Below are 22,090 nucleotides of genomic sequence, written 5' to 3'. Positions count from 1 at the left end.
GACTCCAAGTCTGCACAACAGGCCACCACACATGCTCAAAATCTCCCTCACCTTCACGTTGCAGACGGTCTGTCCCTGTAAGTTCTTGTGTTCACAGTTAGCAATGACCTGCTCGATCTGGGCCCGATCGAAGAAGTCCAGCTGCAGAGGCTCGGGGAACTCCTGGCTGAAGTCAATGGAGTCGAGGATGCTGAGAATTTTCCGTCGGACTAGAAGACAAAGGGGAAGAATTCCCTTTCACTTCAGGGCGCTGAGGAGGCAGAGACCATGCTGACATCGACAGCAGAGCTCAGCTCTCACACACCTGGTTGCCAACAGTGCGCTCCATCCAGCATCCATATGGCTAAAACAGTCACATGATGAGAATGGGCTCGGGGGGAATGACAATGCTATACATCCCGGCTCGGAAGCTGTGGGCCCAGGCATGGCCACTGCCCAGGTGTTTTACAGGTGATTTCACATGTTAACTCCACAAACACAGATTACAAATCCAGGAGGCAGTACCTTTTGTCGTCGTGTCAAAGTGCAGGAACCCCGAGATGGACCTGTTTTCATCTTCCATTCCACCTTCTGTGTCTGGGGAGCAACAGAAAGAAGGGGTCAGGAGAGAAGCAATTCATACAGCTACATCGATGAGAAAATAACAACCCAAGACGTGCTTTCTAGGCTGATGCCTCTGGGTCAAAGAGCCCTTTCCAAACGGCTAACTACAATGCCAAGGCTGATGTGGCTGTCTCCCTACATTCCCCGAATTCTTGACTTTTCTATAAAACCCACTTCACAACTGTACGGAGGTTAATCAGAACTCTAAAGCAGAGTCAAGGCCTAATCACGGCAATAAGATGATGTACAAAACCTGTGCCTAATTTGTATGCATGAGTCATATGGACTCATTTGGCCTTGGGGAGGCTGGCTCAGGGTGACCAGCTCCACCGAATATTTTGTGTGCATGACTATCAAATGACATTCAAGTACTGTACTTTAAGGAAAAAAACTCTAAAGGCAAACGGAACTGAAGCCCAGCCATGTACTCGGACCCAAGCGTTGTCATGTGGGCCTGGTGCTGCACAGGAAAGCAGGATCCAACAGTCAGTCCCTGGGGACTCAGGTCCGTCGTGTCAGGGATACCAAGGCCAACTGGCATAGCAGTCAGTCCACAAAGGCAGTTTCCGACATCCCCTATGGTCAAGAGGGACTGCAGTCATGAATGCTTGAAAGTGGCCGTGGACCTCAGCAGATAAGTGTAAAGAAAACCAAGGATGCAAGGAAACGATTAGTTATCATTACTGGGCCAGGTGAACCACCACCTCATTACCCTGAGCCCAGATGGACAAGATGGCGTTCGACTAGCACTGCCGACCCTGCTCCCAGAGGACTCACAATAGAAGGTCCTGGATAGAGTGAAAGAAAAACATGGAACAAAACTCGAAACTGTTCAAAAAGAACGGCCTCCCTAGCCTAACCGACGGTGGGAACCCCGGAGACTATGGCTCCCAGCTGTCACCCTTGCGTCTGGAAGTGAACTCAACCGCCAGCCGAGGAGAGACGGGCCTGAAGGGGAGCGACAGCAGCAGGACGCACAGTACACACTCCTGAGAACCAGCTCGGGACAAGGCTCAGGAGGCAGGACAGAGCAGGAAAGAGGGACGGAGGTAACTTAGTGATAAACGCGTGAGGGAAGGGTGGAGAGCCAACTTGGTCCGTAACCCCGGGCACTCTCTTACCCGAGTACGGTTTCACTGGCATGTCATCCAGCAGCAGGTGCAGGAGCCTCTGGGTATGGGACCGCTGCCGATTCAGGGAGGTAACCCTTAGCTCTATGGACGCGGTCTTCATCAGCCATGACATTTGGTTCAGAATGGAGATCTCATAGTCTGGAAAGGCAGGGCATCAGTTCAGTCCCCAGGGTAGCCACACAAAAGCACAACAGGCCTCGCCCCCTGAGCTCATCCTTCAAGCGTGGCCCGGTGCACCCAGTCAATGAGGACACCTGGCAGCACAGGGATGTGTCGCTCTACACACATCCCACACTGGAAAAACAAAGGCTTACACGAGATGAGCTAGAGCAAATGAGGGAAAACGAGAACGGCCAAGTCTTCACTCCCAAGGTAACGTCACTCAGATGCACACATCTGTGAGTCTGTTGGATTTTAACTAACATGAATACAGAGCTTGAGACTTCTTCAAAAATGCATGATTCTCAAATATGTCAGCATGTGTGGAAAGGCTCCCTTGATTTGAATTTCACAAAATAAATGCATTAACTAAATTGGATAAATTGCTGTATCTTCGTATCTTCAGGTAAAGGCATCTAGTTGGCCATACAGGAGGGGTGGGAGTCACTGGTGTGTAAGGAGACTTTCAATCCAATGTCACAATAGCATCCCTAGTTCAAGTTCTAATCTATGATAGCAAACAATAAAACCCACCAAGTAACACTAATATCAATACGACCACTACTGCTTTGAGAAAAGATGCCCTAATTGGAAAGGTATTAGCTGTTCTTTTTAATGAGGTGGGCATATGTAAACAAAGTGAAACGCGTGGTGTGCAATGAAGCGGAGCTCTTCATGCCCTCTCATGCCACCCTCCACACAGCAACCTGGAAGCTGACAGCTACTGGCCCTGAGAATCCTGTGAGATCTCGGTGCCTAGGCTTCCAAAGCGTAGAGATGTGACAAAGTGAAGGTTTGAAAACACAGACCACCACTCGCTGGTTATAATCCAAACTTAAAAGCCATAACAAAGCAATCCAGAGAGAGCCGCACAGGGAGAGCAGCTAGTGGGCCAGCAGAGTGCCTGGGAGGACAGGGCTAGTCTGTCAACAAGCTACAGAAACAACGATCCCTCCACTGGGCCAAGCCTTCTCCTCTTCGTCAGAAAACCTGGACTGTCTTCAGCATCTACAAAGACATCGGTTTAGAGAACCATTTTCATTCTCGATTCTACATTTCCAGAACTTTCTTGTCCTTTCCACCTAACCTTCAATTTTCATCTGTCAGTAAGAGATCGAACTCCACCCTTAGCAGACTGTGTTTCCCTAACTGGCATCTCAAAAACGTTCAACAAAGGTCACCCTGGGTGATAGAACAGCAAAGGGGGACTCAAGGGAAGGCAGCAATTTCCCAATCCTCTAGCTGCTCCCCATAAGTAAGTAACAGCACTCAACAAGGACTTGCAAATGCGTTGTCATCATAAGGGAAGCCAATGGACCTACCTCTGTTGGAAAAAGGCAGATGTTGCAGTTGTGAGAATAAGAAATCCTGGCTGGTTCTCAGGTACCGCATAGTGGGGCCCGACGTCTCAGAGCAGGCACACAGCTGATAGATGACCTAGGAAAACAGTCCCCTTCGCAAGTCAGTCCACCGAGCTTCAATGTCGATCGCTAACTGGATCTACTAAGACCCAGTAACAGCTCAGATAGACACATGTAAAATGTAAGCTCAGAGCTGTATGCAGTCCCTGCCACCCCTAACTCAAGGAAATGTTCTGGAACACAAATGAGATCCCTGACAACAACATTATAACACTCACCTCCAAACCGTTCTGAAAACATTCTCTTTCAGATGCCGTCAAGAAAAAAAAGAGAAAGAAACAGAAAAGAGCTTTCACAGTGTTTATTTTCCCAGCTAGGTTAGCAGCATCCAACAACTCACTCTGAGTTAGTGCTCCCAGTGGCGTCACCTGGGACAGTTTTCTCTGGCCACATAGAATTTTGTTTGTGAAAGCAGTTTCGCTCACACCTCGTTTTTTACAATGGCTGATTTAAGAGAACAGCGTGTGGCTGTGAAATTATTTTTCCTGCTCAGGGAAAATGCTGCTGAAACTGTTATGAGGTTGAACACAGCTTACAAGGACAGCGCTATGGGAAAAACTCAAGTGTAGGAGTGGTTTTCTCAGTTCATAAGAGGTGAAATGCCGATTGATGACAAATGTCATTCCGGACATCCATCAACTTCCTGAACAGACGAAAATGTCAACAAAATTAGTGCACTTGTGCCTGAAGACCAAGTATGACAACGAAGGAGCACTGAAGAGATGGGGGAGCAATCTGGACTTTCCTGAAGCTCAGTTCATTGAACTAAATGGAAGATTTGGGATTGAGAAGGGCCACTGAAAACTTTGTGTCTCAGATTTTCACTGATCAGCAAAACGAGTGACAAGTCAAAGGGCATTTATAGAAGTCCAGATAAAGGCATGTACATATGCAAATATATTCATATATGAGGATGGGGAAATAGCTTTATGTGCATAGATTTATAGGTTTAGTATTAAGATAGCACAGGACATTGGGCCTCCACTCAAGTACTCCCCCAATGCAAGAATATTTTCTTCTATTAAATTGGCATTCTATGATGCTCACCTTCCCAACACAACCACTGAAGACAAAGTGGGTGAATACGCAAATGTGGTGAAGAAAGCTGATGGTGCCTGCCTATCAAAAGGTATAACGACTGGGGTCTTAAAGGCTTGAAGGTAAACAAGCGGCCATCTAGCTCAGAAGCAACAAAGCCCACATGGAAGAAGCACACCAGCATGTGCGATCACGAGGTGTTAAAGGGATCAGGTATCAGACATCATTAAAAAAAAAACAAACCTTACCATAGTGAATGAAGGGGGAAGTGCAGAGTGGAGACCCAAAACCCATTTGTCAGCCACTGGAGATCCCCTAACAGAGGGGTCTAGAGGAGGTGATGAGTCAGTCAGGGTACGACGGAGCACCAATGAAGAATACAGCTTTCCTCCAGTTCCTAAATGCTCCCCGCCCCCCCCGCAACCCACCCCAATACCATGATCTGCATTCTACCTTGCAAGCCTGGATAGAGCAGAGGTTGTACACTGGTGCAGATAGGAGCTGGAGGCACAGGGAATCCAGGGTGGATGATACCTTCAGGACCATGGGGTGTAAGTGGTGATACTAGGAGGTATGGAGGGAGGGTGGTTGGAAAGGGGGAACAGATTACAAGGATCTACATGTGACCTTCTCCCTGGGGGACGGACAACTGAAAAGGATGAAGGGAGATGTGTCGGACAGGACAAGATATGACATAATAATAATAATTTATAAATTAGCAAGGGTTCATGAGGGAGGGGGAAGCAGGGAGGGAGGAGAAAAAATGAGGATCTGATGCCAGGGGCTTAAGTGGAGAGCAAAAGTTTTGAGAATGATGATGGCAATGAATGTACAAATGTGCTTTATACAGTTGATGTATGGATTGTGATAAGAGTTGTATGAGCCCCTAATAAAACTATTTTTTTAAAAAGTGACAAGTGGAAACATGCCATGCTTTGAAAAAACAGCTCCGAAGTGACCCAGACTTTTCTTCCAAGGTCATTACTGAAGACGAGTCTCGGTGCTATTCTTACCTCCCTGAAAGCAAACATCAATCAAGCCGGTGGAAGACGCCATCGTCACCTCACTCTAAAGAGGCTCATCAAAGTGAAATCAAAGATCAAGACGGTGCTCATTTGTGTTTTTTGGTGTGAGGGGATAGTGCTTGTGGAGTTCGTTCCACCAGGTCAGACTGCAAATCAAGCTTTCTATTTAAGGGTTCCGAAAAGAGTGTGTGACAAAAAAAGGCCTCATTTGTGACAAGGCACCTGCTCACACAGCCATTTTGGTGCCCGTTTTTGGCAAAAAACAGCATGCCTCTGCTGTCCTATGCACCTTACTCACCTGACCTTGCACCCTGTAATTTCTTTTTGTTTCCACAAATGCAGAGGGACAGGATAACACAGGAGAGGTGAAGAAAAAAATGATAACACAGAAGAGGTGAAGAAAAAAATGAGGGAGGTGCTGTTCAGCCATCCAAACACGTTTGAAAAATGTTTCCACTAAAAAACATAGAAAGAAAAATGTTTCCACCAATGGCATCGCTGATTTGACAAATGCGTTCCATGTAATGGAGAGTGATTTGAAGGTGGTAAGGTAGTTTTGTACAATAACTTAAATACATAGCTTGGGGAGGAATTCCAGTTATTTGGGGGTACCCTCTTGTAATCAAAGCGTTTTAGCATCTTAACCACTACTGGTAACCTGGAATTAACTTCTGAGGATCTGAGGTATCCTGGTATCAGGAGAAGGGTAAACTCAGCAGGTTGAAGCAATCGCTGAATGAAAAAGGATGGTGGTGCCGTGGTTGCACACTGGGCTGCATCCCACAAGATCAGCAGCTCAACACCATCAGCTGCTCTGACGAAGGACATTACCCATGAAGAATTACAGTCTGGGAACCCACAGGAGCATTTCTACCCTGCCCTCCAGGGTCACTGAGTCAGCACCACCGTGATGGGAGGGAAGGAGTTTGAGTATCTGGCAACGTGACAGTGAAAGCTCCCGTCCACTAGTGACTGGGGAACTAAGCATGTTCAAGTACCAGGTGCTTCAGTCACCTAGGGGCACTGCTGGGTGAGCATAGGACTGGGAACTGCTAGCTTGGGGGTTCACACCTACCACTGCCCCTGTGGCACAAAGATAAGGCCGTCTGCTCCCCTTTCTCAAAATCCAGACCCCCCCCACCCCCACCCCCACCGGGACAAACAAGAAAAGCCATGGGGAAAGGGAGACAGCAGCCGGTGAAAGGTTATGAAAATAATAGTAATTTATAATTTATCAGGGGGGGAGAGCTGATACCAAGGGCACAATATTTAAAGTAATGTCTAGAAAATGATGATGGCAACATATGTACAAATATGTCTGATATGATTGATGTATAGATTGTTGTAAGAGTCCCAATAAAATGATCTTTTAATTAAAAAAAGAATCCAGATTCTCAACTCATCCTTTAAAAACCCATAAAACCCAGAGGGCCTGGCGAAGCTCACAGCTGAACCTGAAGGCTAAAAGGGTGCCCTTTCCCCAGCTGGCCAGCTTCTCCCAGCCCCCACCCCCTTGGGACCCCCGTTTGGCTTCGCTCCCTCATTGTCCCCGCCTAGCTAACATGATTGAGCCTCCCAATCAGAGCAAGCTCGAGGGATCAAGTCTGTAGCTCGGCACGACACCGTACTTCAGGGCTGACCTGACGAAGAACCCCAAGAACCGTCAGGGGCTATGTGGACAGCTGGGGACAGAGTGACAGAAAAAACAGAAGGCCAGGGGAGGCGGCCCAACCACAAGCAGTGACGGCAGCGTTTCTGACACGGAAACGGGAAGTGGGCACCACTTTCCACAAGGAGGCCTTTGTCGTAGCTCATAAAGCATCCAGCCCAAGCCCGTGGCCATTGAGTCACAGAGGCCCTGAGGGCAGAGCAGAGCTAACTACCCCACAGGATTTCTGAGGCTCTAAGTCTACACAGAGCAGAAAGCCTCAGCGTTCTCCAAACAGCTGGCCTGTGGGTGTGGCCCAGCAATGCTTAACCCACGGTGCCACCAATGCTTCTGTTATAAAGTACTTATACAGTAACAATGAATTCTCGTCTCTGAGTAACACAACTGTCCTCATTCAAGGTCACACTTGACTTTCTACCTCCTCAGAGTGCTGAGTGTGCGAGTTCTTACAGGTGTGTTCGCTTGGCTGTGCCTTTAAGCCCACCACGGCCTCCCTCACAGCCCACAGTGGGGACTCAGAAGTTTCAGAGTGAGCCTGCGGGGGGCTGGGGGCCTGGAGCTGGCTACTTAAGGGGCACAGGCAAAACCCAGAGGTCTCTGACCCAAGCCCACGGCTTTCTCCACCAAAATGCTACCCGACCTGTCAAAACCCCACTGTCCTCAGTTTCCAAGTGATGAACTAAGAAACTCAGAAAGCCTTTGACTCTGGGTTCTTGGGGTTTGTGCTTTGTGGATTTTATCTATAAACAGAAGGCTGCTCAAACGACTCCATGAGCTTCCTTCTGCCCCTGACCCCAAACAGACCAGCGGCCCACCTGTTACCTGGTAGCACAGCTCAGCGAGGTGAGGGGACTCCTTCACAGCCACAGGACCGCTTCTCCCCTCGGTGCCCTTCTCCAGGATGTTCAAGATGGCGTGGAGGCACGTCCGTGGGCAGCCTAGCACCCCTGCACACCAGAAATGACATTCAACTTGGGGTTACAGTGTGTCTGCACGAAAAACCATTCAGAATGGGCGTTCACAAATGGTACCTTCTTAACACCCAAAAAGCCCTTTCAATTCCCAACCTTGTCCTTAAGCTTTGTCAGTGGTTCTCAACCTGTGGGTCCAGACCCCTTTGGGGGTCGAACGAGCCTTTCACAGGAGTCACCCGATTCACAACAGTAGCAAAATGACAGTGAAGAAGTAGCAATGAAAATGTTCTGGTTGGGGGTCACCACAACATAAGGAACTGTATGAAAGGGTCGCGGCATGAGGAAGGTTGAGCACCACTGCTCTACGTCCTCAACGTGGGCCACCAGATCTCCTTTCAAATAGCATTTCCTGCTTTGGGGCAGCTATCCTGTGAGCCACAGGTCGATGCCCCACCGTCCAAATCCCCGTGCACAGAGAGGGCTGTTTCTCAATGGCCACACCTGGGTCTTGCAGGTTTGTGGTGGCGACGGGTTTCTTTAACTCAAAGCCCAGCAGGTAGAGGGCAAGGTTGGGTGGGTTACGCTCCAGAGAGGTGATGAGGAGATTCAGGATGTGGATTCTTGTTTCGTGACGAATGACGGCGACTTTCTTTTCAGATTCTGACCCTGAATTTGGAAACCATACATCAAAATGATAAAACAAGATAATGCCAGTAGAGCCAACACTTAAAGTATGAGAACTTTCATTCCATATTCCACACGTGGTTTTTTCCTCTTTCATTTTAAGTTTACGTCCTTAGTCTTTACACTGGTTTCAGATTTGTCCCAAAGACGTTTCCCCAAAGCGTTACCCATTTACTCTAGTGAATGAGAGCTCAGGGAGCTCTTCCCTCACAGTTAGGTATTTCGGCAGCGTAAAAACATCGGCATGGTAACCCTGTAAGGCCTACCCTCTTCTGGCCGTACGAAATCTTCAATGTCTTCACTATCCAAACACTCCACAAACCCAGCCATCAGCTTCTGACTTACACTCTGAAGTCACACAAACAGAAAATGACAAATTATGAAGTTTGTAAACAGTAGCAAGAAAATGAACAGAATGATATGCAGCGATAAGCTCGGATCTCTAAAAAGGCACCTCTGCTCCCTGTAATGCATCTAATAGGATTTGGGTATTATTTTACAGGAAAGCAGCTCCTTCCTTACTTTCCCATCCATTAGTGCTATATAGGAATAGGTAAAAATATTTTGTTAAATCCCATTTTTGGATTAAAATCGTGTGCCCCTCAACCTCCTCCCTGAAAATGCAACTTTTTCCAACTCAGCCTGAGCCTGCTGCTCCACAGCCTCTCTGTCAGCTGCCCACGTCCTGGAGCGCTCAACTCGAGCGTCACACAAAATCCTCATCCTTCTTCCTCTAAGATGTGCCACTTATCACCAGTGGGCTATTTCTGGACAGAGATCGGAGATGCCTCGTATTCTTTCAGAAGTCTAGCTGGATGCTAAAATTGGTACTTATAATACATGAAGGTGAATGGAGGCGAAGTGGAAATCTTCCACTTCACTCAGCATGCCACACCGGCTGCTGACTCACAGCAGCCCCGCCCTCCTGAGCCGTGTTTCCTCGGCACGGACCCTGGTGCAGGACCTGCCCTTACTCTCCGCTGGAAGTTTGACACAAAACAAGAACTTGGTTCCTCCGTAAGCACTGGGGTTTGTGGCTGCTCAGAATGCACCAAACCACTAGCTTACCCACCTGGTCGTGTGTGAAGTCGCCCACCAACTTTATCTGAATGTTGGAATTGCATGAGATGCAGCAGAGGATCTTGGCACTCTCATACGCCAGCTCGGGGCTAGTGTTGCCATGATAGAGGCACCTGGAAAACGCCCAAGAACTGGGTGAGCAAGCACGCAGGTCAGGCACCCGCATAAGCCAAGTTTTGCGGATGAATCAGAAAACGGCACCCCTTTGTGGCAATGTGGCCAGAGGACAGCTGCTCGGCTGCGTTGCAGCCCCACTCCGACCCCCCAGACCCCAAACCGTATCGGGCACTAGACATGAAAGTAGCAGGCCCCCGTGAGCATTTCCCGCCTCTGCTGGCGCAGCCCACCTGGCAATGTTCACCACATTGTCCGCCTTCTTCGTCCTGGGGTTGATGCCCTGTAACAGCTGCTCCAGCGGGGAGACGATCAGGGCCAGCTGGCTCTCTCGGAGCAAGTCCATGAAGAGGTTCTCCTTCTGCAGCGTGAGGTCCAGCAGGGCCAGGCAGTGCTGCACGGCTTTCTCCAGGTGCTTCCTCCCTGGGCGACGAGAACAGAGGCAGGTGGCCCAACGTCAGCTGAGATGCATACAGGCAGCTCTTGCAGCAGCAAGACCAGGGTACAAGTCCTAGCTCCAAAGGGCTGTCAGCTTTTCAAACTTTTAGGAAGAACTTCACAAAAGAGGACTTTTGTGGACCACAGGATGGTTTCTCCAATCCTTTCTCCTTACCTCTTCCCTGGTCATTTAAAGCCGTGGTTCTTGACTAGGGGAGATTTTTGAGGTAGGGAGCTATCACACAAGGGCAGTGTGCCTGGCATCTCAGAGCACAGACTGACAATGCCTAGGAGGGCACCCCCAACGTGGGTCCAGCAGCCCCAGCACCCAGTGCCAGGAGCCCTAACTGTGGGAACAGAAACGACAAACGAGTTGCTGACAATCTTCCATCCATGTTTCACACACTAGCCCATTTCTTCCTAGCTCCTTATGAGGACATTCAGGTTACAGAGCTGCCCTTTGCATTTACTGTGCAGTCACTGTGAGAAGGAGGAAGCCTGAGGACTCGGGGTCAAGCTGTCAGTTCACATCACAGCTCAGCGCCTTACTGAGCAACGGTGTGTATGGGTCGCCTCTGAAGGAGGCCAGACCCAGTCCAGAGGCTAGGTGCCTAGTGAACATTGTGCCAACGGAGGGCCCACGCTCGGGAACAATAATACTTAAAAAAACAAAACCCCTCACTGGCCACTTACTATGGTAAAACCGAGAGAGCATTTACTGACAAAGTGGGCCTGAGGAAGTAGGCGAGAAATGAGAATTGCCACAGGAGAGCCTGGTTAAGAGAGGGCCCCATGGGGCCTGCAACACTGAAATTAGCCTGCCCTCGCTCACAGGCCAGAAGCCACATGTGACTCTGCGTGCGGCTCACTGAGCACACGGTTGCAGGTGCAGGGCCTCACCAGGGAAAAGAACTTCCAGCAGCACCTACCGCAATCCTTCCTCCAGTCACAGAAGACCAAGCGCTCCAGGGCTCGCCCAACACGAAGGGGGCGTAGCACCTACCAGGGAACGGGGCATAGGTGTCCAGCTGCTTGACGCCTTCCTCCAGCAGACTCAGGGCCAGTTCCAACATCGGCGACTCGTTCAGCAGGTGATACATCAGACTGAAGCCAGGGGGCTTGTAGGCTATGATTTCTTCCCCTATACAGAGCAGAGCAGAGCACAGAGCAGGGAGGGTGGAGTGCACGTCTGCCACATCCTCGGTGTGCAGAAAGCATGTGAGATTTCTACACGGCATATAAACACAGGGGGGCAGGCTTCAATTTAGACACAAGGACACCAACCCCGCAGTGGCTGGCCCCGCGGTGCTGGGCTCTGCTACAGGCTAGCTTGTTCCCGAGGCTACACGGCAGTGCCCTGCCTTTTCAGTCAGTCACATTCCATTTCATTGTCCGTCAGACAATGGAAACCATGTCACCGCCCGATTACATTCTAATTGCATACTTTGTACACAGCTGGCACCTGGTCTGACCAGACAGAATCCAATTACCTTGCAATTCCACAAACTGGTCCACAAAATCTTCGAGCTGCGGCTCATAGTCTCTGAGCAGTTTATAAAACACCTCCAGAACCACCTCGGCCACTTCCCACTAGAGGGAGACACAGACAGTTCAGAGATGGGTAGTTCTCGTCCCTCCCAAAATCAAGCCTCGCCCCTCGGCCCTGGAGTGACTTAGACAACAGATTCAAATAAAACTAGCATTGCTTCCTCGTTTAGCTAAGTTTTCAAGGAAGGCACTGACCCCTCTTACACATTTCTAATGCAGCTATCTGGGCTACGACAGGCGGTTGTCTTTAGCCACGAGATCAGCGGTTCGAAACCACCACCTGCTCTAGGGAAGAAAGGTGAGACTCTCTGCTCCCAGATGTAAAATTCGTCTCGGGATCTGCAGGGGCAGTTCTACTCTGTCCTATAGCGTGGCTATCAGTCAGCATTAACTTGATGGCAGTGAGTCTGGTATGGGGGTCCGTATTTGACATGTAATAAACAACACCTAACGCAAGCCGTTCTCTCGACTGTGGGATAGCTCGCGTTCTCTCAGATCCAACTGGAAAGGACATGAGCTCGCCATTGAACCTCTCTCTTATTTCACAGGTCAAGCCAGAGACACTCAGAGTAGATCCCAGGCCCCCGGCCCCCAGACGAGGCTCATCCTTTGGCTGTCGCCCTAGGTGTGAAGCAGACACAGGCCAGGGGAGCACCCCAAATGACCACACAGCCCCTTTCTCAGAATGTACTTCAGAGCTATGTAACAAGAAGGGAAAATAAAGGCCAGGGACTTCGAAAAGTTCAAGGAAACCTGGCATTAGAAGATAACAAACTTTTCTCATGAACTTCTTGAAGCCCCATCACTAATCTACGCAGACAGGAACCAAAAAGCCATGGTGTAGATGTCAGTCAGGCTGGGCTTGGAAACTGGGTACGATTTAACAACTGCTACTGTCCCTGCACATGGGATCTCTGGTGGGGTAGTGGTTCCGAGTTGGGCTGCGATCCGCTTGGTTGGCAGTTCAAAGCCAATAGCTGCTCCAAGGGAGAGACTGGGCTTTCTACTCCTGTAAAGTTAGTCTCGGAAACCCACAGGGGGTCACTGAGTCAGCACTGAGTTTGGGTTTTGTTTTCTTGGGTGTTTGTTTGTTGTTGGTGGTGGTGGTGGTATTTTTTGGGGGGGGAGGGGCATTTCCCCTGCACATAGTTTAGTTAAGGATGAATTTTGGAATTGAGATAACTGGCTGGCATTTCAAATTATGATTTTAAAATTATTCCCCTTTTCTAAAACTTCCAGAGTTACCCAGTGAATTTTTTAAAATTTAAGAATAGACATAGCTGCCTGATAGTGCTATTAGGTTTGAAAAACATAGGTCTGTGACTCTTGCTTCCTCCCATTTCTCAGAGCAAGGCTCTGCCTCTGGTGAACAGCGGGGGCTCCTGCACACAGACTAAGCCTCGAGTGGGCTCAGCAGTGAGGTAAGTGCACAAAGTCCACAGGGCTTGTTGGAGGGTCAGTATGTACAGTCATGGTTATGAACAGTTGAGCTGCTAACCTCAAGGTCAGCAGTTCAAATCTACCAGTCACTCTGGGAGAAAGACCAGGCCTTTCGCTCCCAGAAACCCACAGGGACGTTCTATCCTGTCCTGTAGGGTCCTACGGGTTGGAATCGACTCAGTGGCAGTGATTTTGTGTGGCAGTACTGAAAAGAACGGTGGCCCAGGAAGTGATTGTCCCCTGATCATATGGATTAAGACCTGCAGAGAAGGTGGCCAATAAGTCCGGAACACTTGGGTCACAATGACCTTTTTTAGGAAAGGTGGGGGAGACACTGAAGACAAGCGCAAAAGAAGCACCAGTAAGAAACACAGCAGATCGCTCTGCTGAGGTGTACGCAGCGAGACTCAGGGCCCGCCAGGCCACTGGTGGTGTTTCCAGCCAATCACAAAGCATGTTCACAAGTCCTGCAAGGTTTAAAAGAACGTCTCCCACTCCTGGGGGTTATTTCTGCAACCTGGGGGAACACTTTCCAGCAATTGGCCAAGAATGAACTTCCCTTTAATGTGGGTAATTAGTATGCAGCCACCTGAACTGTTTTCAAAGGCTCTTTAATGAAAAAGAAAGAAGCTCATGATACTACCCTCCACTGTCACTGACCTGGACCAACAGAGGGGAAAGACTGACAATAGTCCACCTTTGGCCAGCCAAAGGGTTACGGGTGATAGAAGTTCTCTATTTTCTCTTCTAGATTTTCTTAATTGCCCCAATTCAGCATCAACTAAATGATTTTTGATCATCAGTAACACACACACACACACACACACACACACAATACACCCAACAGGCTCAAAAAATAAGAAATGAAAGAACAGGGCAATAAAACTATATCCACCTATGGGTATCCAGTCAGGCAATAAATCAGTCATGTAAAGTACAGTGAATTAATTATGGCAGAACATGAAAAGTCTCTTACAGAGCTTACTGCTTATGAGTGTGGATTAAGAATCTTGGAGTTCTAGGTTCAAATCCTGGTCCTAGACCTTAGACAATGTCCTTAGCCTTGCACAGCCTTGTCTGTAAAACGGGAAGACTACCAATGTCCGCCTCACAGTACTTGTGGCATGATGTAAGATGACAACTATAAGCTTGGGTGGCACCTTCAAACCAGACCAAGCTGCACTGAAAGCCAGTGGGCCCTCAGTCTCCACCTCCAAGCCCAGGAAGATCTGCTAACGCACCACAGTCCCTAAGCCCTGGCTCCACAGCCCAGAAGGAACACAAAAAACTCGGGTTCAGGTTTCCCCTCGTGTCAACCTCTAAGCCCAATAAAGGAAGTACACTTCCAGCAGCCAAAGTTTGACCTTTCTGGTTCATTGTGGCCATTCTTCAATGAAAGCTCTCAATGAGTGGTTCTCAGCCTGTGGGTCGTGACCCCTTTGAGGTCGAATGACCCTTTCACAGGGGTTACCTAATACATCCCGCATATCAGATATGTATTTACATTACGATTCCTAACAATACCAAAATGACAGTGATGAAGTAGCAACGAAAATAACTTTATGGCTGGGGTCAGCACCCCATGTGGAGCTGTATGAGAGGGTCACGGCGTCAGGAAGGCTGAGAACTGCTGCTCTAAATGGTAGCACATTCCTACCAACTCAAGAGTCGGCTTTGGATCTAGGGCCCCAGCTTCTCTGTTAGTGCACATGCTGTTCCAGAATTCCCAAGGTGAATTTTACCAGCTTTTGGAGGACAGGATATATGGTTTGCTGGGGACACCACCTTTTCGGCTGCTCTCCGGTAGGCCCTTGTGCGGAATCGCAGGAACACGGAATCTCGAAGGAACTGCAGGTAAGGGTCGAAGCCCGGGGGCCGGAGGCCCGCCCCCAGGTTCGAAGGGAAGGAGCTCTCCACCAGGGTGCTGATCAACTGGCAGAAGGCCCGCGTCAGGGGGTACTCCTCACACCGGGACTCTATTTCGTTCAGTTCAACCTTCCAAAGACACGGACAGAGAAGTCGGTCAGATGAAACAGTTCGGCTGCCACGGCTGGCATTCAACACACAGGCTCCCACTGACACAGCCACCAAAGTGCAGTCCCCAGAGACGCATGGCAGAGCGAGGAACAGGCGCCAAGTGCTGTGTGCGTCTCTATGTGTCGCGTGGGAGATGTTCAAAGTCCCACCCGCTGTTGGCTAGGATGGGTGAGGAACAGAAACCCTGAATGCTGTTTTCTAGGGATGAGAAGGGAGAAAAGGGAAGCGAGAGCTGGACACTCCCCGTTCCAGGCTGCTTCCAAGTGACCTCATTGCAGGAGCACCAACAGAGAGCGCTCGATTGAGAGTTTGCCATGGAACGTTATTTACCGGCTCAGAAACCCCTGAGTATGTTGGTTCTTTTCACTGAGAGGCTTCCTCTGAATCTCAACACAGAGCAGAAAACTCTCCGGTGAAGAGATGTTCCCCTGGAAGATTATAGCCACTTAACAGGGTTGGAAGGGTCTTTCTTCACCTTTTTGCATGGACACAGCGCTTAGACGGAAGAGAGAGCTGTACCTCGATACCGATGGCTTGTCTCTGGCTGGGCACCCTCACCGTCTGCAGGATCTGAAAGGAGGCGGCGCTGGCATCAGGAGCGCCCCTCACTCAGCATGGAGAGCAGGGACTTTTCAACACAGCCACCGCCACAGCACCCACCTTGCCCACTAGTAACCCCACCGACTGGGTCACCAACCCACATGAGAGGCCCGTCAGCCCCGGCCACTCCACACATAGGAAGCACCTATGACCTCAAGCCCCCAACATCCAAGCACACAGCGATCTCCCACCACAACCCTACCTGTGTGTACTCCAGGGACTGCCAGAGGGAAGCAGCGATCTCCGGAGACTTCCCAAAAGCTGCCAGCGTCTTCAGAAGTTCAGCCTTCAGGACAGGGGGGATGCTGCACTGCAGGAGGCCCAGAATCACCACCACTGGCGTCCACTGGGGATGCTCACAGAGTGCCAGCCGGGCATTCTCGCTCTGAGGATTGCACAAGAGGATAGAGGGTGCTCAGGACATGGAGTGCGGCCCTCATGCCAATCTCAACCCTGCCGGGCTGGCACACACTAGACCAGAGGACCCGTCCATGGAGGGGAGCTGCTCACGGCCACCGAACAGAGCAGAGGAGGGAGACTCCTCGGAACTCCTCTCCAGTACAGACACCCAAACACACACAGAGGGGGTCTGCCAGAGCCACAGAAACCTCACTGTGCATTTTAAGTCATTCATGGAATCACGTGAGAGACTGTATGGTAATACACCATATAAATAAACAGATAAATAACCACTTCGACCTTTACTGGGGGAGTGGAGGCGGGGTGTGGTCATCAAGTATCTGTGGATTCAGATTCAAGGAAACTCATGACTAACTTTATGTTCACAGCTGCATGACTGAGCATTATTAGGAATTGCCCATCAACCTGAGCCGGCATAAGGAATGTCAGAGTAGGCAACGGAGCTTTCCAGTGGGTAAGAGAAGATCTACAAGAGATTTCATTAAGATCATTTGGTGTTAGGAGACAGGCACACACACAGTAGAAACCCTTCTAGACGCGCACGCAGGAGCCATTCTCTCCTCCACCTTTCTCTTGTCTCACGGCGTGAGCTATGATTTTCAAAACTCAGCATGTGACAAGAAGCAAGACTACTAGGGCTTACCTTGTAACGGTCAAGATAACAAGGAGGCAAAACACACAACGCTAGGGAGAAGCTAAATGTAATAAATTTTAAGCATGAAAACAAAATTGGGGGTTTCATTAAGATGGCCCTGGGCTAGAAAGATACCCTTCACCTGTAGAGTCCTGTGGAGGCGGGGGCCACCTACCCATGTAATGATGGTGGCCGTCAGCTGCAGGAAGGCAATCAAGCCGTCCTGCTCCTTCTGGGTGATGCCGCGGGAGGGCAGGTGGCGGTACTGGACGCTGTCGGCACTGGGCAGGTCCTTGCGGAGGTGCTCGTGGTACAGCATCAAGGAGTGGAAGAAATGTTCCCAGGACACCGGACTGCCACCAGCCCCCTGGATGTTTTCAACTGCAAAGAAGCAACACAATATTGTAGTCCAAACTTGGTTTCCAGAGGTTTCCTGGAAACGGGAGAGGACACGAAGTCACACTCATACGCTGGTTTTGCTAAATCACAAGACGCGCTGGAAGGCATCTCTGATTCACTTACGCCTCACCTCCCAAGTTGCCGCAGCCAAAGTAAGAGAGCTGTGCTGCAGCGGGAGCTGCGCTGCCAGCGGACTGTGGTCGTGGCAGGCTGATTCCTAAATAAGGCAGGCTTCAGGGTGCCAGGGGGCATCGTGCTAAGGTAGGCAGTGCATAAAAAGCAAATCCAAATCCCCTGGTGAACCAGAACCTGGACTCATTCTTCCGTGGGGCTAAGAAAAAGATGTGGGGCCAATGGTGACTGCACCCAGCTGTGGACCAAAGAGCGGATGGTGTGAAACTCTACTCTGAGATCCTGCACAAAGCAGCCAATAAGTCTGTTCCGAGCACCTGGCCACTAACAGACCCTATGGGGGGAAATTAAAAGCCTCTGGAGACTTCCTGGAGCCATGGAGGCTAGATGGACCCCCAGATAACTACAGACCTGATAACCTTTCAACCTTAAAACCCCAAACCTCTTGAAGTCTTTTTGAAATGAAACAAGAGCTAGCGTATCTAGTAAAGAATGCCTGCCTTGAGCAGTCACACTCTCTCTCAAGAACTGTCTCTGCGAACAAACCAACGACAGCAAGGGCAAGGAGCAGACAGGAGGTCACACGGAGGGGAGGCTGAGCAGGAGGGCTGCACACGGGAAGAGTGCCGCCCAGGGCGCTGGATGGATAGGGCGGGGGCAGCGGTGAGCGTCTTGCTGTATTTCTGCACGATGACAACTTTTTTTTTTTAATTGAAAACTCCACGGTATACAAATCTGTCTTGGAAGACATACAGCCAGAATGCGAGGATGGTGAGACTTCGTCCCTGAGAAGGTAAAGGAGAGGCAGCGAAAGAGAGGAAGGCCCTGGCTAAAATGGGCTGACACAGCGGCTGCGACAACGGGCCCCACATATGTATGATTGTGGGGATGGTGCAGGACCAGGCAGTGTTTCGTCCTGCTGTGTGCAGGGTCACGGTGAGTTGGAGCCAACCCAATGGCAGCTAACAGCCACATGGTGCACAGCTCTGCTCGGACACAGACAGGCCATGGGAGCCTGCACCAGGTGGGCAGCACCAGTCCTTTTTAGATGGAGGTGCTGCCTGGGGGCCTCCAGCCTCCCCAGGAGAGCTCTGTGCAGTTGGCAACTGCAGTGAGGCCCGGAGAGCGCGCGCTCAGCCATCACCTGCCAAGCTCCGAGGGAGAGAGCATGGCCGCACTTCAGGCGATGTGTGGACAGAGCCCGTCAGGCGCCGCTCCAGTCCAGCTCAGACCCTCCAGTTCCCTGTGAGCTGGGAGGGGCACAACATCTACAGTTGTTTCCTCCCCAAAGCAGGCGTTTCATTTATTTCTCTTCCCTCTTGCCCTCAGATCCAAGTCGGAAAACGAAATAAGCAAAAGGGTTGAGAGAAAAACGTAACCGAAATTCCAAAAAGAAGCATGAACTCCAAAAACTTCCAACTAACTTGCTGTCAAGTCAATTCTGACTCAGAGCAACCCTCTAGGACAGCGCAGTCCTGGCCAGTGGGGTCCCCACGCCAGAGGTCTATGCGGAAGCAGAAAGCCCCCTCTTTCTCCCAAGGTGGTGGTGGTGGGTTCACACTGCTGACGTTAGCAGTCCAACAACACATCCCCCACGGCAGCACCAGAGCTCCTTGAAAACAAGCACACCTCACTGTCACAGCGACCCAACAGGACAGGGCAGAGATGCCACTCTGAGTTTCCAAGATTCTAACTGTTTACAAGACAAGAAAGCTTCATCTTTCTCCTGTGAAAAGGGCAGTAGTTTCGAACTGATGACCTTGCAGTTAGCAGCGCATGCATGCGTGTGTGTGTGTGTGTGTAGCAATAAATGAAAGAAATCAAACATGCGCAGCAAGGATCTACTTGGGGCCACGCGCTAGATGTGCCCCGAAACTGACAAAAGGACCAGGCTCCCTGAAGCAGAGCAGTGCGGAGCTCGCGGGTGGGACAGCGCAGTAACCTGACAGATGAGGCCGACCGGGCTTTTCTGCCCTGCGACAGGAAAGGGACTCACACCTTGAGAAGAAACAACCACAAACAGTGCCAGTCTGGAACAGGCGAAGAGATGCTGGCTCACAAGGGCCCGCACCCTGGCAGCCAGTAGACAAGAGCTCCTTACCATGACTGCTCCCGTTGACCTTGAGCAGGCTGAAGCAGTAGTGGGCACACTGGGGCCCGCTGGCCAGGCCCCGAAGCATTTTCAAATAAGGAATATAAATAGTTGGAGGCAGCAGGTCACCCATCTGCCTAACGAACTTTGATAGGACAACCTGAAATTGGGAGGGCGGGGGAACATATAAATAAATATTAATGAGGATAAGTCAAAAAACCTCGTTACAAAAGCCACAGAGGCCCAAATGCACAAGTACTGCTTCCTGACAGCTCCCCGGCTGGGTCTCTACACATCTGAAGGCAGGATTTCCAGCTCTCTAACCCAGCGGTCTCAACCTGGGGGTCGTGACCCCTTTGGGGGTCGAAGACCCTTTCACAGGTCGCCGGATTCCTAACAGGAGCAAAATGACAGTGATGAAGTAGCAACGAACATAACTGCACGGTGGGGGGGGGGGGGTGACCACCACACGAGGTACTGTACGGAAGGGTGTGGCGTTAGGAAGGTTGAAAACCACTGTCCTAACCCTACCTGTCCCCAGGCATTCTGTGCTGGGCACCTCGAGGAACTCGAGACATGTTGCTTCTACGCATTCCTTGAACTTAGGAATACAGGGTCAGAAGGGGCAGGATCAGGGCTGTAGGGCAGTGGGGGTACGGTTTACCAACAGATTCTCATAGGACCGTCCTTGCTTAAATGTGTGGATCAATCACCATCCAACCTCTTCCGAGGTGAGGGACAGACCCACAAGCAATGTTCAGACACACGGTCAAAAGGAAGAAGAAAAAAGTAACGGCTCCTGAACTCAGTCTAGATCACAACTTTGAGCTACAGAGCAGGAGAGCTGTGAGGCTGGAAATCACCCCGTGAATCCTGGGAGGGCCGAATGACGACTGTGTGTCCAAGAGCCTGCCTCTGTGTAACACAGGGAGGCAGGAGCCCTGACTGCGCTACCGACAGGCACTGTCACCAGGATCTTGGCTTCCATTTCACTACTTGCATCTCTCTCCCCATCAGCATGGTCAGAGGGACGCAAACTCCTCACTATCTTGAGGACTAAATCATCAACACACTTAAATACACAGCATGGGAAAGACTTACTGACAAGGATACAGACACCAGACCCCTTTCTGCCGTCACTGCTCCTGACACGCACCCAGGACCTAACACAGGGCTGGACCATGTGAACTCCCGAGTGCTCAGAACTGACTGGGCGACGGGCTTCACACTCCCCGAAGTTCATGAAAAAGTATAGCCTCCTACAGATCACACAGACGTCGTTTGTGTTTAATAGCAACAACCTCAGGGACAAACACTTTCCTTCCCGGGTGAAATGCCCAGCCATCACTGACGAAGAGACGAGGAGGACTCACCTGGCGTTGTGGGGGTCGCTGGTGCGCCACCCCCAGGTAAGAGCCCATGACGGTGGAGGTCTGAAGGGGCTCCGAGGGGCACCAGTACTCCAGGGCGAGCTCCAGATTAAATGAGTTCCTTTTGTACAGCTCCCCCATCTGCAGAGAGCAGGCACAGGTGCCGCAGGGAGACGCTGTCATTACACAGGGCACTGACAGCTTCCAAATGCACACTGCTCGTGAACTTGCACGAGGAAGGTCATAGCCTGGAAGCTTTCCGAAAGGAGGGGAAAGACGCAGAGACTGAGCTCCCAGCTGGCCCACCCAAGGGCTTACCAGGAGCATGAGGTGTTCCAGGTCCTTCCGAAGGGAGAGCGGGGGCTCATTGCCCATCTGCAGGCTCATGTGAACCATGCGAGCGTCTTCGTCGGCTCGATTCCGTAGCTGCTTCACCTGGTCAATGCATTAAGGACGGTTTACCCCGGGTTCATGACAACGAAACCAGACATCAGGCCGCACTGCCTTGAGGAGCTTCCATTGAAAACAACAACGGCATTGTTTAACATCCATGCATTTCAATGATGTAAGAAAAAATGCTGGGAATGTTACTGACTTATTGTTATTATTATCCACATTTTCTAATATCCGGAGCCCTCAGTGAATGTGTACAATGGTTCCACATCTGCACTGGGGGCAGGTTGTTCCCTCACCAGGCAGGACCATCCAGAGTATCCTGGGAAGTCTCGTGTGCCTGCAACGACCTACTAACTGGCAGCCAATCCCACTTCTGGTTATTGTGACAGGCAAAAACAGGCCCATTCTCTTGCCAAGCACCCCAAGAGGGCAGGACAGCCCTGGCTGAGAATCACTGCCTTCCGATCACTGGGTGAAACATAGGAGAAAGACACAAACAACTGTGTCTTCCAAATCCCTAACCACAGATCTCAACACTTCTTTCTAAACATTCGCTGGAACAAAATCAAGCTCCCTGCCATTGCATCAACTCGGACTCAGAGCAGCCCCATAGGACAGGGCAGAACTGCCCGTAAGAGTTCCTGAGACTGTAACTCCTCACAGGAGTAGAAAGCCCACAAAGTTGTTGGGTAGACACAAAAAGGAAAAGAATTAGAGACCCTGGACGTCAAAAAATATTTTTAA

General features: G+C 50.4%; 1 protein-coding gene across 1 annotated transcript in view; it reads right to left on the bottom strand.

The window, feature by feature from the left end:
• NUP205 (nucleoporin 205) overlaps positions 1-22,090 on the bottom strand; it is a 66,000-nt gene that overhangs the window by 23,205 nt on the left and 20,705 nt on the right. The window contains exons 9-26 of the mRNA XM_075558709.1: positions 21,269-21,385; positions 20,954-21,091; positions 19,590-19,740; positions 17,133-17,338; positions 16,106-16,288; positions 15,823-15,873; positions 15,052-15,261; positions 11,769-11,868; positions 11,282-11,419; positions 10,074-10,263; positions 9,719-9,839; positions 8,913-8,994; positions 8,464-8,628; positions 7,871-7,995; positions 3,218-3,332; positions 1,725-1,874; positions 505-576; positions 52-209 (exon numbers count right to left, since the gene is read on the bottom strand). Of these exons, the coding sequence (XP_075414824.1) occupies positions 52-209; positions 505-576; positions 1,725-1,874; positions 3,218-3,332; positions 7,871-7,995; positions 8,464-8,628; positions 8,913-8,994; positions 9,719-9,839; positions 10,074-10,263; positions 11,282-11,419; positions 11,769-11,868; positions 15,052-15,261; positions 15,823-15,873; positions 16,106-16,288; positions 17,133-17,338; positions 19,590-19,740; positions 20,954-21,091; positions 21,269-21,385 (2,472 nt within the window). The remainder of the gene's footprint in view (positions 1-51; positions 210-504; positions 577-1,724; positions 1,875-3,217; positions 3,333-7,870; positions 7,996-8,463; positions 8,629-8,912; positions 8,995-9,718; positions 9,840-10,073; positions 10,264-11,281; positions 11,420-11,768; positions 11,869-15,051; positions 15,262-15,822; positions 15,874-16,105; positions 16,289-17,132; positions 17,339-19,589; positions 19,741-20,953; positions 21,092-21,268; positions 21,386-22,090) is intronic.

This window comes from Tenrec ecaudatus, chromosome 9 (genome assembly GCF_050624435.1).
Source record: "Tenrec ecaudatus isolate mTenEca1 chromosome 9, mTenEca1.hap1, whole genome shotgun sequence".
NCBI lineage: Eukaryota > Metazoa > Chordata > Mammalia > Afrosoricida > Tenrecidae > Tenrec > Tenrec ecaudatus.
The sequence above is the reverse complement of the archived record's forward strand: the minus strand, read 5'-3'. Positions and strand labels throughout refer to the sequence as shown.